At 45.1% G+C, this 13935-nt stretch overlaps 1 protein-coding gene across 1 annotated transcript in view; it reads left to right on the top strand.

Annotated features, from left to right (window-relative positions):
• Positions 1-13935, top strand: part of B4GALNT4 (beta-1,4-N-acetyl-galactosaminyltransferase 4) — a 210301-nt gene that overhangs the window by 159626 nt on the left and 36740 nt on the right. Inside the window, exon 8 of the mRNA XM_084828719.1 lies at positions 7973-8051. Within this exon, the coding sequence (XP_084684845.1) occupies positions 7973-8051 (79 nt within the window). The remainder of the gene's footprint in view (positions 1-7972; positions 8052-13935) is intronic.

Genomic DNA, 13935 nt, shown 5'->3' with positions numbered 1-13935 from the left:
CATTGAATGGGAGGGCAAATGACTAAGCCAGACTCAGGTTGGCGTAGTTCAAGGTTGTGTAAGGAAAGCCAGGGGGCTTTCAATCCAACAGATCTATGCCCACCCCCAGAATACCCTGTTTGGCCCCCTTCCACTAACGAGAACAACTGAGGGTGGCAGCTCTGTGCCTGTGGAGCTTTCTGCAGGCGTACTGGGGGCCTCTGGACTGGATGTGCTGCCCCACAGGTCGAAGGTCACTTCCACCCCATCCTAACTCTCTTCAGCCAGCCTCCAGTAGGCAGGGCTGGAAGCTGGGATAGGATTGCTCTGTTGGCTTGTTCCCTTTCCAGGTTTCCTTGTAGCCCTCCACCAGAGCAAACATAGCTTATGGGGAAAAGAAACGTGTATGGTGTAATTAGCAGCCTGTTCTAATCAAGAAGTCCTCTTTTTTACAGATTGGCATGCTTTAGCTACAAGGACACCCTGGGCGAAAGAAATGGGAAGGATCAAGGTAGTCAGTGTAGCAGACACCTTATCAGATAATAGAGGTTTTTTAGTATAAAGTAGGATTTTATCGTACTGGGTTGTATTTATATATCTATATCCATATCTGTCTATCTATATATCAGGGCTGAGGCGGAAAGATGGTGACTTGCTTAAGACCACACATTGTGTTCTTGGCAGATGGTGAACTTTGAACCCAGGCTGCCCAAATCCAAGGCCAAGTATATCCTTTGGGACAGATCATTCCTTCTGTAAACATCTGCCTTCAATAGGCTTTTCCCCTTTCCTCCTTCCTTCCTTCCCCATTCCATCACTCCCTTCCATCCTCCAACCTCTGTGTCCTTTTTTGAGGCCTGTCAGTTTGAAGCCATTTTCTGCCTGGAAGGAACTGGACAGAGCTGGCAGCTCACTGCTGGCCTGTCTTTGCCTGCTCCATCAATTCACTGTCAAGCAGGACCTTCCTTGGTGCTTTGCAGCAGTGTTCTTTCCCTTCCACTCTGCATCCCTGTCATGTTTTCCCTGTTTTATATTATATGATGCTGTAATCATAGCATTTTAGGGTTGGAAGGGACCTTGGAGGTTGCCTAGGCCAATCCCCTGCTCAGTACAGGATCTACAATGCAGGATGCAACTACAACATTCCTGTCAAGGACCATCCAGTCTTTGCATAAATACCCCCAATGAAGAAGAGTCCACTACATCTGGAGGCAGTCTGTTCTGCTGTCAAACAGCTGCTTCCATTAGGAAAGTTCTCCTAATGTTTAGCCAATATCTGGTTCCTTGGAATTTCTATCCATTAGTTCTAATCCTGCCCTCTGGAGCATCAGAGAAGACATCTGTTCCATCTTCTGCATGGCAGCCCTATCCTATCTTCCGTTAAACCATTGCGCATTGTTTTCATGTGCAGTAAACAACTGAGCCCGTGCTCTTTTCACGCATGTAGACCACTTTGTCCTTCACCAGCAATGAGGTTTATTCAGCACATAGCTTCCATGTTGTAAACAGAGCTTCTGACAGTGCTATTCAAGTAGGCCATTGAGAAAGATACTTCAGGGTTATGAACTGCTCCCTTTCTGGTGGTGGCCTGTGGACTCTTGTCATGTGCCCTGTATAAATATATTTGTGTGCACCTTTTGGCATAGCCTCTTGTTTCTCTGTGATATATCCTGTGCCATGCCCTCAGACTGGCAGAAGGACAACTGCAAAGAACGGGGCATGCAGAGTTTTCTTGCTAGGGTCAGGATATGAAGAGCTCCAAAATAATAGCGAAGATGTGTGCTGAATTCTTATTGCTTCCCCCAGCTGCTGGAGGAAAGAAATGAGGGAAGCTGTCCAAATGCAAAGGAGTATGAATGGGCAAACACCTGCCCAGTTAATAGAAAGCCCGAAACCAAATCTCACTACTGGGCATACTGGCAGATTTCCAGTATGAGTGTCATCATGCCAGTGCCTCAGCAAAGCTAATAAATGAGGCTTCTCTCCCTGTCTTTTCAGTGAGATGGCACAACTTTAAGCAGTGGACTTGTTAATAGCCAGTGCATGCTGGGAAATCTTTTGCCTTCTTAATAGAGGTGCTCAGCAGTTCAATAAATGAATCCAGAGGGCTGTGTCCTGTGTACCTCTGTGTGGCAGTTAAAGGCACAGGGTGAGACTAAGGCTAGTTTAGTTTCCCATTTCAGCTCAAAAAAGCAATGGGTTTAACTGTTTTTCTCTCACTGGTTTCTTTGAATTCGGCAACATAAGCACCTCATACAGAGCACTGGAATTTGGTGCAATCAAATCCCATCTGTTTTTTAGGTTAGTTCCCCCCTCCCCCATTATGCCCCATTCTGCTGAGCAGCCATAACGTGTGCTGTAGGTTCTCAAAGCACTTTAGAGACAGAAGTGAACTGAGCCTAACCATAATCCAGCACATAAGTGGAACTGTTAATGTAATTTCCTTTTGGGATGCGAAGCAGAGCAAAATGAGGTGCCTTGCCTAGCTTTTCTCAGAGAATCCCAAAGCAAAGTCAAGAACAGACTTTGCAGAGCTGTGCTTTTGCATCATGGTTCGAGAAATGAGCATTTCACTTGATTCTCACAACCATTTTCTTCCACTGCAAGGTGACCTTTTCTTAAAGTTGCCTCATGAAGGATACATACATACACCCATGCCTTGCCAATGGTTCGGTTTGTGTTTAGAAGACTATTGAAGACTTCTGAACACAGATATGCCTGTTATTTGAATATATGTGATTCATTTCAAATGTCGTCCCTTTTTGGTATCTTACAGTCACCCCAAAAACTTTGTAACTGGGGGATGGGGTTGGCTAACTGCATGCTTCCAAGATGGGGGTGAGCATGGCAGTATGTGAGGATCATGCAGAAAGAGGAGTAAGGCAAAGAAGGAGTGCATCTGTGGGGCGGGGGCAGTAAGGATAATGGCTCAGGGCAGTTTTTTCCACCCACCACGTTTGACTGGTGGTGGTGTTTCCATCTTGTGGGGAGCAGTGGCAATAATGTTGGAAATGAGCTGTGAAGAGTAGAAATGTCCAACTGGAAAATTTCCATTCCCCCTGCAACTGGTCCCCCTGTCCCTGCAAACACGGGGAAGGCTGAAGAGCAGCCCAGCCAAGAAGCAATGCATTGAACTGGAACACTGGAAAGCATGAGAGTCACACACAGCTGCTGTGCTGGCCAGCTGCCTCGCCTAGAGCTGAAGAGAAAATCAAGCAGCCTATCATTCTTCCCTTCCACCCTGGTCAGGGAGAGGGGAGTTGGCTGGCCAGCTCAGAACCAGCATCTCTCTCTCCAGTGCGCCACATGCCAGCAGAGCCCAAGTCCACAGCGGCATGCCTGAAACCACTGCTCCTTGGCCTTTGCCGCCCTGAAGAAAGGAACACACCCATGGCCTCTGCAATAACACAGAGCCCTCTGAAGCTTCTCTCTAGAGCAGCTTCAGAGTGGGGAATCTGTGGTCCTCCAGATGTTGTTGGACTCCCATCAGCCCCAGCCAGCATGACCAATGGTCAGGGGTGATGTCAGCTGGAGTCCAACAACATCTGGAAGGCCGTTCCCCACCCTTGCTCTAGAGCAACCTCCCCAGTGTGGTGTCCTCCAGATGTGTTAGACAGCAACTCCCAGGCTAGGAGATGCTGGGAGGTGTAGTCCAACACGTCTGGAGGGCACTGTGTTTTATCAAAGGGGGTCTTAGTCTCCCATTACAGGAGGTGGCCATTTCTTTGGGCCTGAAGGTGGGGATTCTGTGTGCCATGAGTTGGATCTTCTCTCCGCAACCCCACAGCACTTAACTCAGAGCCCCTCCCCCTTTTCTGCCAAATCACTCACGAGGTTGTGGTGCCTGTTGAGATCTGCCACGAGGTGTCTTAGAAACAATGCAAAAAGGAGTCTTGTGGCACCAAAATGGCTCATACATATACTGTGGCTTGAATGCCACAATAGGACTGTTGGCATTTACTGGTGCCACAATACTCTTTATTGTGTTTGATGAAGCAGAGTAAAATGGCTACCCTTTAAAACACACACACACACACAGCTTTCTTTTGAAATGGACATATGTGGTAGAATGACCTTCCAGTCAAGGAAAATTAAGAGCAGAGCAGAGAAGGGCTAGATTCTGGTTCTTAACATGAATCAATCTGCAAGCCATTTTCTCTGAAATTCTGAAGCTTATTTTATAAACGAATTCCAAATAATATGCCTAAAACCAAGATTCCTTTGCCCTTTAAAAATTACCCTATTTCTTTCCCTTTCATTCCTTTTGGGGATAACTTGACACAATCTAAACCTTGTTGGATTCCAGCCCAAGGTTTTCTTGTAACTGCTGTTATAAACAGGAGGAGCTGGTTCCTAGAGGCTTGTGACTGGTTGACAAAGAAGGCATGCATGGGCCTTACAAGACTTCTGGCGCCCTGGGGGAGTGGAGTTACATTTAAAAGTGCTCAGTGTGGGGTGTTAATACACTGCAGATTCCCTTGCAGATGATTAGCTGGGGACAATTACGTGTGGTAATCTAATCAGGGAGCTAGTGAAAGAAAGTGGGAGGGAAGGGTGGGGAGTGTTGGTGGTGGTGAGAATAGTTTGGGCGCACCATACACAGTTCAATGATGCAGCTGATTGGAACCTAGCCAGCTTAGATAGCAAAAGCCTGGTATATGTCCTGGGGTTCCTAAGGGAAATAAGGAGCGGGTTTTTCTCTCTCTCTCTTCCGCAATTGAACTAAAGCTGCGGTGAGCAGGCCTTGATGTTCCTGGTTTACATGCCCTGGTTACACATAGCAATGCACACACATTACACATGGCAGAAGGGGCAGTCAGAGGGACAGATCAGATTTCTTTCATGTTCCTCACTAAATGATAGGATGTAATATGATAGGAAAGAGGTATACATGCCTAGTTTGGGGGGGGGGTTAATTTTTTTAATTGTTACTATGCTGCAGCCTCGCTTCCTCCTAGCAGTCCTAGGGCCAGCTCCAGGTGAAACCTGAACCCATCACATCACCTGCTGGAGCCTTATTTGAATGTCTGCAGACCCTTCTGCTCCATCATACAGACACCATGACTTCACCACTCTCCCCCCTCTGCTTTTTGTAACATATTGCCTGAGGAAGAGATCTGGAGAGCTTGAAAACTTGCACATTTTTTGTGATCTTTTGGTTAGCCTAATAAAGGCGTTATGCTACTATGGGTTTGGGTGTGTTTTTTTTCCTTATGGCCAAAACAGCTGCCTTTTGCTTTTTATTTTTTTATTAATTAAGATACTTCTATACCGCTTAATATATTAAAATCCCTATGCGGTTCAAGTTAAAAACAACATAGCAGTCCAGAAAATAATAAATAATCAAAACATTACAAAATATCTGAAAACATTGTTTCATGGAATTAATTTAGTTTTTCTAGACAACTCCCTTCAGAGGTCCTGCCAGTAATCTTCTGTACCTCTGGAAGTACTTGTCTTGCATCTAACCTGCTTCCAGCAGTCATTTGCTGAATCGCAGAGATGGTATGAAGTAAGGGTTCTGTTTTCTGCCCCTCTTTTCAGTCCCTAAAGAATGGTGCAGTTAGAACACTCTCCTTGCTACCGTGTTGGAGGTAGACTCGCTAAGGGTACAATTCTTTGCATGTTTAGAGAGAGAGGAAGTCCTACAACTCCCAGCATTCCCCAGCCAGCAGGATTACGCCCTAAAGTCCATGTTCCCAGCAAGATTCCACATGGCCCATTACCTTTGCCATTAGGTGTATGGATCTCTGCTCGTCACTGGTCTGAAAGACTCCTGAAGTGCCACCAGTTCTTTAGGCCACTGTTGTGGTTGAGTTAGCAGGCACCAGCTAAAGTCTTTAGCCACCCACCACCTCCCCATTCACCATATTTTCTTGAGAACCCCTTGCACATGAAGTCCCAAAGTTCTCTTAGCCCTGGGGAGTTTGTGTTGTTGTGAAATGAGCCCAGCATCCAAAGCATTTGGTGTCTTGGGCACCTTAAGGCAGAGAGCCTTCTGTCTCACTGTGTGAGAGATGGATATGGTTTCCATGGCAGCAGTGACATGCAACACACCAAGTCAGCAAGTGTGTGAGAGAAGGATTTTAGGAGCCCTCTGCTCTCACTGATCAGGACTGACAGGCAGCAGTGATAGAACAGCAGGGTCTCAGCTGCAACTGCAGCTTCAGTGTCTTGACTCTGTCAACTGGGTGTGGGCATCTATTATCTCCAGAACTGTTGACAGCATTCTCTTTGTGTATATGTTCCGCTTTGGCATCTTTTATCCTTAAACCCTTCCAGCTTTTACTTCCGTACTTAGGCCCTCTCCTTTTCAGCAAGGTTGATTGCTTTCCAGAGGCTTGAAAGTTTGCCATAGCCCATCCCATTTTTGCTTTGTACCTGTGTTGAGAACCCATCATCAAGGCTGTGTGTTACCCTAGGCATGATTTGGAATCTGGCACAAAATTTAACATCTGAAGATATTCAGACTTCAGTTGAGGGAAGAGAGAGAGAGAGAAAGAAGAAATGTTTAGAGCTCTCATAATTGTGTATAACCTAAACGGGCAAAGGATTGAACCTGTATGGGCAGTGTCTAGTGCAGGCTGTGGTGCCAAAGAAGGCTGAACTCAGGACTTCTACTGTGTGCTACACATGTCTGTTCCCCATTCTCTCTATGGCACATGTCCCCTGTCCCCTGCATCTTGCTTTCTCCCCCCACCCCATCCCTGCTCCAATTCCTGCTGTCTGTAATAATATGAATATTGGTTAGGGTCAAAGTAGGCATAACAAGGTAGGCATCACATTTGTTGAATCTCATTAGTGCCCTGTTCACATGTAAAGTGGGGGACTGACGTTTAACATCAGGAGAGACCTACATCAGTAACCTTGCCCACTTTATCTTGCCACAGCCCATTACCTCAGGCAATTCACCTTCAGTATTGGAGCTGGGCTGGGAAAAAGTGCCCGGGGTGATGGACCATAGAAAGACAAAGTGAGGAAGGGTACAACTCCCTTCACTCATATGCCTCTTTTGAAGTTATAAACAGACTTCCCCCAACCTCTTGCTTTATACATTATATAGGGCAGGCATGTGATTAAAGACCAAGTCTAGTTTGACCCTTAGCATTTATACAACATATTCAAGCACTTTGCCCATTTCATTTTGGTAATCTTTACAATAGCCCTGTATTGCAGAGGGGAAACGGGAGGGAGCTGAGACCGAGAGGGGGGGGCCTGGCTAAAGATACCTGGCAAGTGTATGGCTGAGGTGGCCTTTGAATCACTGACTTTGCAAATTACAGCTCCGTCATTTAGCCACTGCACCACCATCCCTTCCTCTTGTCCCTGTCGCGCCAGCTATTGCCAAAGAACTCGTAACTCTGTGAAAATGTGAACGTTCCCATGATAATCTGTTATGCAGACCGTGTGATTTTACACACATCTGTGCCATTTAATCTGTGAGTGGAGGATTTGGGTATGCTTTGCACAGATTGACAAGGGGAGGGAGAGTACAGGATTTTGTATGGAGTATGCATTTGAGCCAGCTTCCAACACAGCCACTTTCAGGTTAGCCTACTGAGAGGACCCAGCAGAACTGAGAGATACTGGGAAGAGGAGGATGTTGGCTACAGATGCTTTTAAAAAATATATTTCTCTCTGGTACCAACTGGATCACACTGAAGCTCCCTGTGTTGATACAGCCTATTCAGTGCTTCTGAGTGAGGAGATTGCAAAGTGAGCAGCAAATAGCTTCATTGTCGTACCTGCCTTTTTCTGTCTCTGGGTACACACAGTGCTTATTGCCGGAGAGTCAATGTGAAGTTGGCAACTGGTTTCACTAGTATTATTTATGAGATCCCCACATATGAAGTTTCTACTCCTTCCCCTGCCCCCGCCCACATCTCCTGCAGCTGAGGGCTCCCCAGGAATAAAAGCATGGTAGTCCTAGAAGTCCTGTAACCCTGGAGTTGCCCTTGTTATTTTCTAATGATCTCCTTTCTTTCCCATGCAGCATCCTCTCCTCCAGGCGCTATTACTTCGAGCTCCTCCACAAGCAGGATGACCGTGGATCAGACCACGTGGAAGTTGGTGTGAGTAAATCCCTTTGGATGGTTTCCCCCTTCAGGTACAGTCACCTGTTAGGAAAATTAAACAGGGTTTGAAAATTAGAAAACACCTCTGGCCTTCTATTTTCTTGTCTCTGACTAAAAAATCTTGACAGCAAATAAATCTTCCACGTCCATCAAAGAAAACTTTCGAGCCAAACTGACATTTTCAGCAGAAATTCATCCTTGGACCCTTATTAATGCAGGGCTCATTTGCAGGTTACCTGATAAGAAAAAGGTATCTGGCCCTGGGGTGCCCCAATGGTCCATGTTTGTCAGATAAACCAAGCAGAAGGAAACGTGTGGTTTTTTTTTTAAAAAAAACCTCCTTAATCAGTTTTACAAGAAAGGAGAGGACAGTGGGAAGGAGAAAGAAAAGAGGAAGATTAGTCCCCAAGCCCTTTCTCTCCTGCTGCAGGGCTTGAGAATGTCTTTTCTCCTTAAAATTAATTGTGTCCTTCTCTGGGGAAAGAGCCAGAGAGTGTGTGAGCAGGACTTCCTAGCTGGTAATTTCTTAAACTATTTTATTCTCAAGATAAAATGTCTCACATCTCCTAGAAACTTTAAAATAGCCTAATTTCCGTGCCTCTCAGTGGGGCTGTGTTCCCTTTACAGAAGCCTTTGTTGCACTGCGGGCTGCTGGAGGTGAAATATTAGTCCTTTTAAAGAAGCTCCATTCGTCCCACTTCTAAATTAAAAGGAAGAAGAGCTGCTCAGTGTAAATGCTCTTCCTTCCCAATGGCTGCTCGTCCCTGCTGTGAAGTCCCTGCCAAAGGTTTCTAGGTCACCTGAGCACAGGAAATATGAAAAACGCTGCATGGGCTTATCATTGCTTTAAGATAATATGTGCCAATCACTTGGCTGCTCTGGGGAGTAAGAAGCACATACGCATGCAGGGTTGTTCTCCCTGCTCATCAGCTACTTAGCATGTCTGTATAAATACTAAATTTGCAGAATGAGAAACATATTGTAGTTGTTCAGTCATTAAGTAGTGTCCAACTCTTCGTGACCCCATGGACCATAGCAAGCCAGGCCTTCCTGTCCTCCGCTCTCTCCCAGAGTGTGCTCAAATTCATATTCATTGCATCGGTGATGCTATCTAGCCATCTCATCCTCTGCCGTCCCCTTCTCCTTTTGCCTTCAATCTTTCCCAGCATCAGCGTCTTTTCCAGGGAGTTTTCTCTTCGCATTAGGTAGCCAAAATATTTGAGCTTTAGCTTCAGTATCTGTCCTTCCAATGAGCAGTCAGGGTTGATTTCCTTTAGGATCAACTGATTTGACCTCCTTGCAGTCCAGGGGACTCGTAAGAGTCTTCTCCAGCACCACAGTTCAAAAGCATCAATTCTTCGGCGCTCAGCCTTCCTTATAGTCCAGCTCTCACAGCCATACGTTGCTACTGGGAAAACCATAGCTTTGATTATACAAACCTTTGTCGGCAAGGTGATGTCTCTGCTTCTTACTATGCTGTCTAGGTTTGCCATAGCTTTCCTCCCAAGGAGCAAGCGTCTTTTAATTTCATGGCTACAGTCACCATCTGTGGTGATCTTGGAGCCCAAGAAAATAAAATCTGTCACTGCTTCCATTTCTTCCCCTTCTATATGCCAGGAAGTGATGGGGCCAGATGCCATGATCTTTGTTTTTTTAATGTTGAGTTTCAAACCAGCTTTTGCACTCTCGTCTTTCACCCTCAACAAGAGGCTCTTTAGATCCTCTTCGCTTTCTGCCATTAGGGTGGTATCGTCTGCGTATCTGAGGTTGTTGATAATTCTCCCGGCAATCTTAATTCCGACCTGTCATTCATTCAACCTGGCATTTCTCATGATGTACTCTGCATATAAATTAAATAAGCAGGGTGACAATATACAGCCTTGTCATACTCGTTTCCCAATTTTGAACCAATCGGTTGTTCCATGTCCGGTTCTTACTTTTGCTTCTTTTCCCTCGTACAGGTTTCTCAGGAGACAGGTGAGGTGGTCTGGTACTCCCATCTCTTTAAGAATTTGCCACAGTTCATTGTGATCCACACAATCAAAGGCTTTAGCGTAGTCAATGAAGCAGAAATATATGTTTTTCTGGAATTCACTTGCTTTCTCCATGATCCAGCGAATGTTGGCGATTTGATCTCTAGTTCCTCTGCCTCTTCAAAACCCAGCTTGTACTTCCGGTAGTTCTCGGTTCACATACTGCTGAAGCCTAGCTTGTAGGATTTTGAGCATCACCTTGCTGGCATATGAAATGAGCACAACTGTACGGTAGTTTGAACGCTCTTTGGCATTGCCCTTCTTTGGAATTGGAATGTAAACTGACCTTTTCCAGTCTTGTGGCCACTGTTGAGTGTTCCAAATTTGTTGGCATATTGAGTGCAGCACTTTTAACAGCATCATCTTTTAGGATTTTAAATAGCTCAGCTGGAACATTGTCATCTCCGCTAGCTTTGTTGTTACTAATGCTTCCTAAGGCCCACTTGACTTCGCTCTCTAGGATCTCCGGCTCAAGTTCAGTGACCGCACTATCATGGCTATCAGGGACATTGAGATCTTTCCTGTGTAGTTCTTCTGCGTATTCTTTCCACCTCTTCTTAATCTCATCTGCTTCTGTGAGGTCCCTGCCTTCTTTGTCCTTTATCATGCCCGTCTTTGCACAAAACGTTCCCTTGAGATCTCCAATTTTCTTGAGAAGATCTCTAGTCTTTCCCATTCTATTGTTTTCCTCGATTTCTTTGCATTGTTCATTTAAGAAGGCCTTCTTGTCTCTCCTTGCTATTCTCTGGGACTCTGCATTCAGTTGGATATCTCTTCCCCTTTCTCCCTTGCTTTTTGCTTCCCTTCTTTCCTCAGCTACTTGTAAAGCCTCATGAGACAGCCACTTTGCTTTCTTGCATTTCTTTTTCTTTGGGATGGATTTCGTTGCTGCCTCCTGAACAATGTTACGGACCTCCATCCATAGTTCCTCAGGCACTCTGTCTATCAGGTCTAATCCCTGAAATCTATTCCTCACCTCCACTGTATATTCATAAGGGATATGATTTAGGTCATACCTGAATGGTTTAGTGGTTTTCCCTACGTTCTTCAATTTCAGCCGAAATTTTGCAAGAAGCAGCTCATGATCTGAGCCACAGTCAGCTCCAGGTCTTGTTTTTACTGACTGTATAGAGCTTCTCCATCTTTGGCTGCAAAGGACATAATCAATCTGATTTCGATATTGACCTTCTGGTGATGTCCATGTGTAGAGTAACCTCTTGTGCTGTTGGAAAAGAGTGTTTGCAATGATCAGCGTGTTCTCTTGGCAAAACTCTATTAGCCTTTGTCCTGCTTCATTTTGTACACCAAGGCCATGCATGCCTGTTATCCCAGTGATTTCTTGACTTCCCACTTTAGCATTCCAATCCCCTATGATGAAGAGGACATCTTTTTTTGGTGTTAGTTCTAGAAGGTGTTGTAGGTCTTCGTAGAACCTCAGCTTCTTCGGCCTCAGTGGTTGGAGCATAGACTTGAATTACTGTGATGTTGAATGGTTTGCCTTGGATTTATACTGAGATAATTCTATCGTTTTTAAGATTGTACCCCAGTACTGCTTTTCCCACCCTTTTGTTGACTATGAGTGCTACTCCATTTCTTCTAAGGGATTCTTGCCCACAGTAGTAGATATGATGGTCACCTGAATTAAATTCACCCATGCCAGTCCATTTTAGTTCGCTGATTCCCAAGATGTCGATGTTCAATCTTGCCATCTCATGTTTGACCACCTCCAGCTTACCTTGATTCAATCTTACATTCCAGGTTCCTAAACAATATTGTTCTTTACAGCATTGGACTTTCTTTTCACCACCAGACACATCCACAGCTGAGTGTCCTTTTACCTTTGGCCCAGCCGCTTCACTCTGTCTGGCGCTACTTGGAAATTCCCTCTGCTCTTCCCCAGTAGTATATTGGACACCTTCCGACCTGAGGGGCTCATCTTCCGGCGTCATCTCTTTTAGCCTTGTGATAGGTTCCATGGGGTTTTCTTGGCAAGAATACTGGAGGGGGTTGGCATTTCCCTCTGCAGTGGACCACAGAACTCTCCGCCATGACCTGTCCGTCTTGGGTGGCCCTGCACGGCATAGCTTATGGCTTCACTGAGTTACACAAGCCCCTTCGCCACAACAAGGCAGTGATCCATGAAGGGGTGAGAAACATATGGGCCTGTCTAAAAGCAGGCGTGTAAAATATATAGATGAACATTGACACATTAATGCTTTTGTCATTTTGCGCAATGTCCAGAAGCTTGTCAGTCATCACTGAGGCCCTCCAGGGACCCAGATTAACAATACATCTCTGGCCTACAGTGGGAGAAAAAGGAGTCACCTTTATTACAAACCCAAAGTCGCTGGTGCTGCTTTGTGTTCAGACATTTCAAATTGTAACACAGCAACACCATAGCTCAGCCCAGATATAAGAACATTAGCAGTGGGCCTGAATAGCAGCTCTTTGACTCTGTTCTGCTAAAATCCTGGATTATATTCCTCACAAGGATGGCATGTAAGCACTCTCTCTCTCTCTCTCTCTCTCTCATTCTCCCTTAGGGTGCATACAGACATATGTAATTTCAGTGGTGAGCCCACTATAGGTGCGCATAATTTTGTTAAACACACCTTGTTTTCTCCTAAATTAAGCCCAGTAGAAACTCGTTCTGTGTGTTGGCAGCAGAAGCTAGATATGCCGAGTTCTGATCGGCTAGAGCCAGTGACCTTATGTAACCACTTTCCCCTGCCCAGAGCAGTTTTTCAACTATGTTAATGTAATAATAACAACCACAACAGCAATATATGTTGAATTCAAGAATCATGCATGCAGTTCTTTGAGGGGTGGGGAGGTAGATAGTTGCATGAGCATCAGGGGAAGGCCAGTACAGTCAATTGAATCAGTATTCGGTTTACTGATTAGAATATCTGGCATTTCCATTCTGAATGCAAGAGGAAGCCAGGCTCACCCTACTGGTAGAAAATGGGTTGCAACTCCTGTTCTTTTTAGTGTGTCTGTAGACACCCTTAGCTTGCTTCTTTTTTAATAGGAAGCAACAGCATGCCAGAAGGAACAAGGGTTCTGCTGAAAGTCAAAAGAGCACAGAGACATCACCCAAATGATTTTTGAGGATGGGGTTCTCTTCTCCTACAAGGTCTGTGCACATGGCACACAGATTTGCATGGAGCTGGAAACATGCTGAAAACAAGCTAAACCTGCTTACAAAAATAATCCTGTTTCTCTTGCACCTTCAGGAGAAAACTGTTCACCAAATGTCATGTGTTGGGCAGTGAAGGAGGCATTCATCACAGTGATGTCACAGGCACTATCCAATAGGTAGCTGTGACACACAGGCAACTACATTGCACACAGCACTCACTCCTCATTTTTCTAGCAAAAAAAATGTTGCAGCTTGAGTGCTCAGAAAATACAATATCCCTGTAACAAAAGAACTAATACATTTAAAAGTTGAGTGGATTCCTGGCAACAGCTGAGTAACAGCTGCTCAAGTTGTCTGCAAGTTGAAACAATAACTGAAAAGAATATTGTCTGGAAAATTACCAGGCTGATTCAATAGAAGTGCATGCTCTTGCATTATCAGTGCCAGGATGCGGCCAGGCCTTTTTTGTTTGTTTTGCTAGCTGCTACTACTAAAAAGCAAAGGAAGCTGTACTGATTTGATATGCGTGTAAATTCACACCTGAGTTATGAAGGCCAGAAGCTCCATCAGAAGACATACACCTAGTAGGGAGAACGTTGAATTGTGTGCTGTATCTTTCTTCCTTTCTCTGCTTTTACTGGAGCAGATCTGCCTAGTCAAGCTACCAGCTCTGATGCTTTCAGACAAACCTTTTATTGTGCAATTG

Source organism: Heloderma suspectum, chromosome 1 (genome assembly GCF_057233095.1).
Source record: "Heloderma suspectum isolate Gila_16-S chromosome 1, 16-S_ref, whole genome shotgun sequence".
In the NCBI taxonomy this organism is placed as follows: domain Eukaryota; kingdom Metazoa; phylum Chordata; class Lepidosauria; order Squamata; family Helodermatidae; genus Heloderma; species Heloderma suspectum.
Note: the sequence above shows the minus strand (reverse complement) of the source record. Positions and strands in the feature narration are given on the sequence as shown.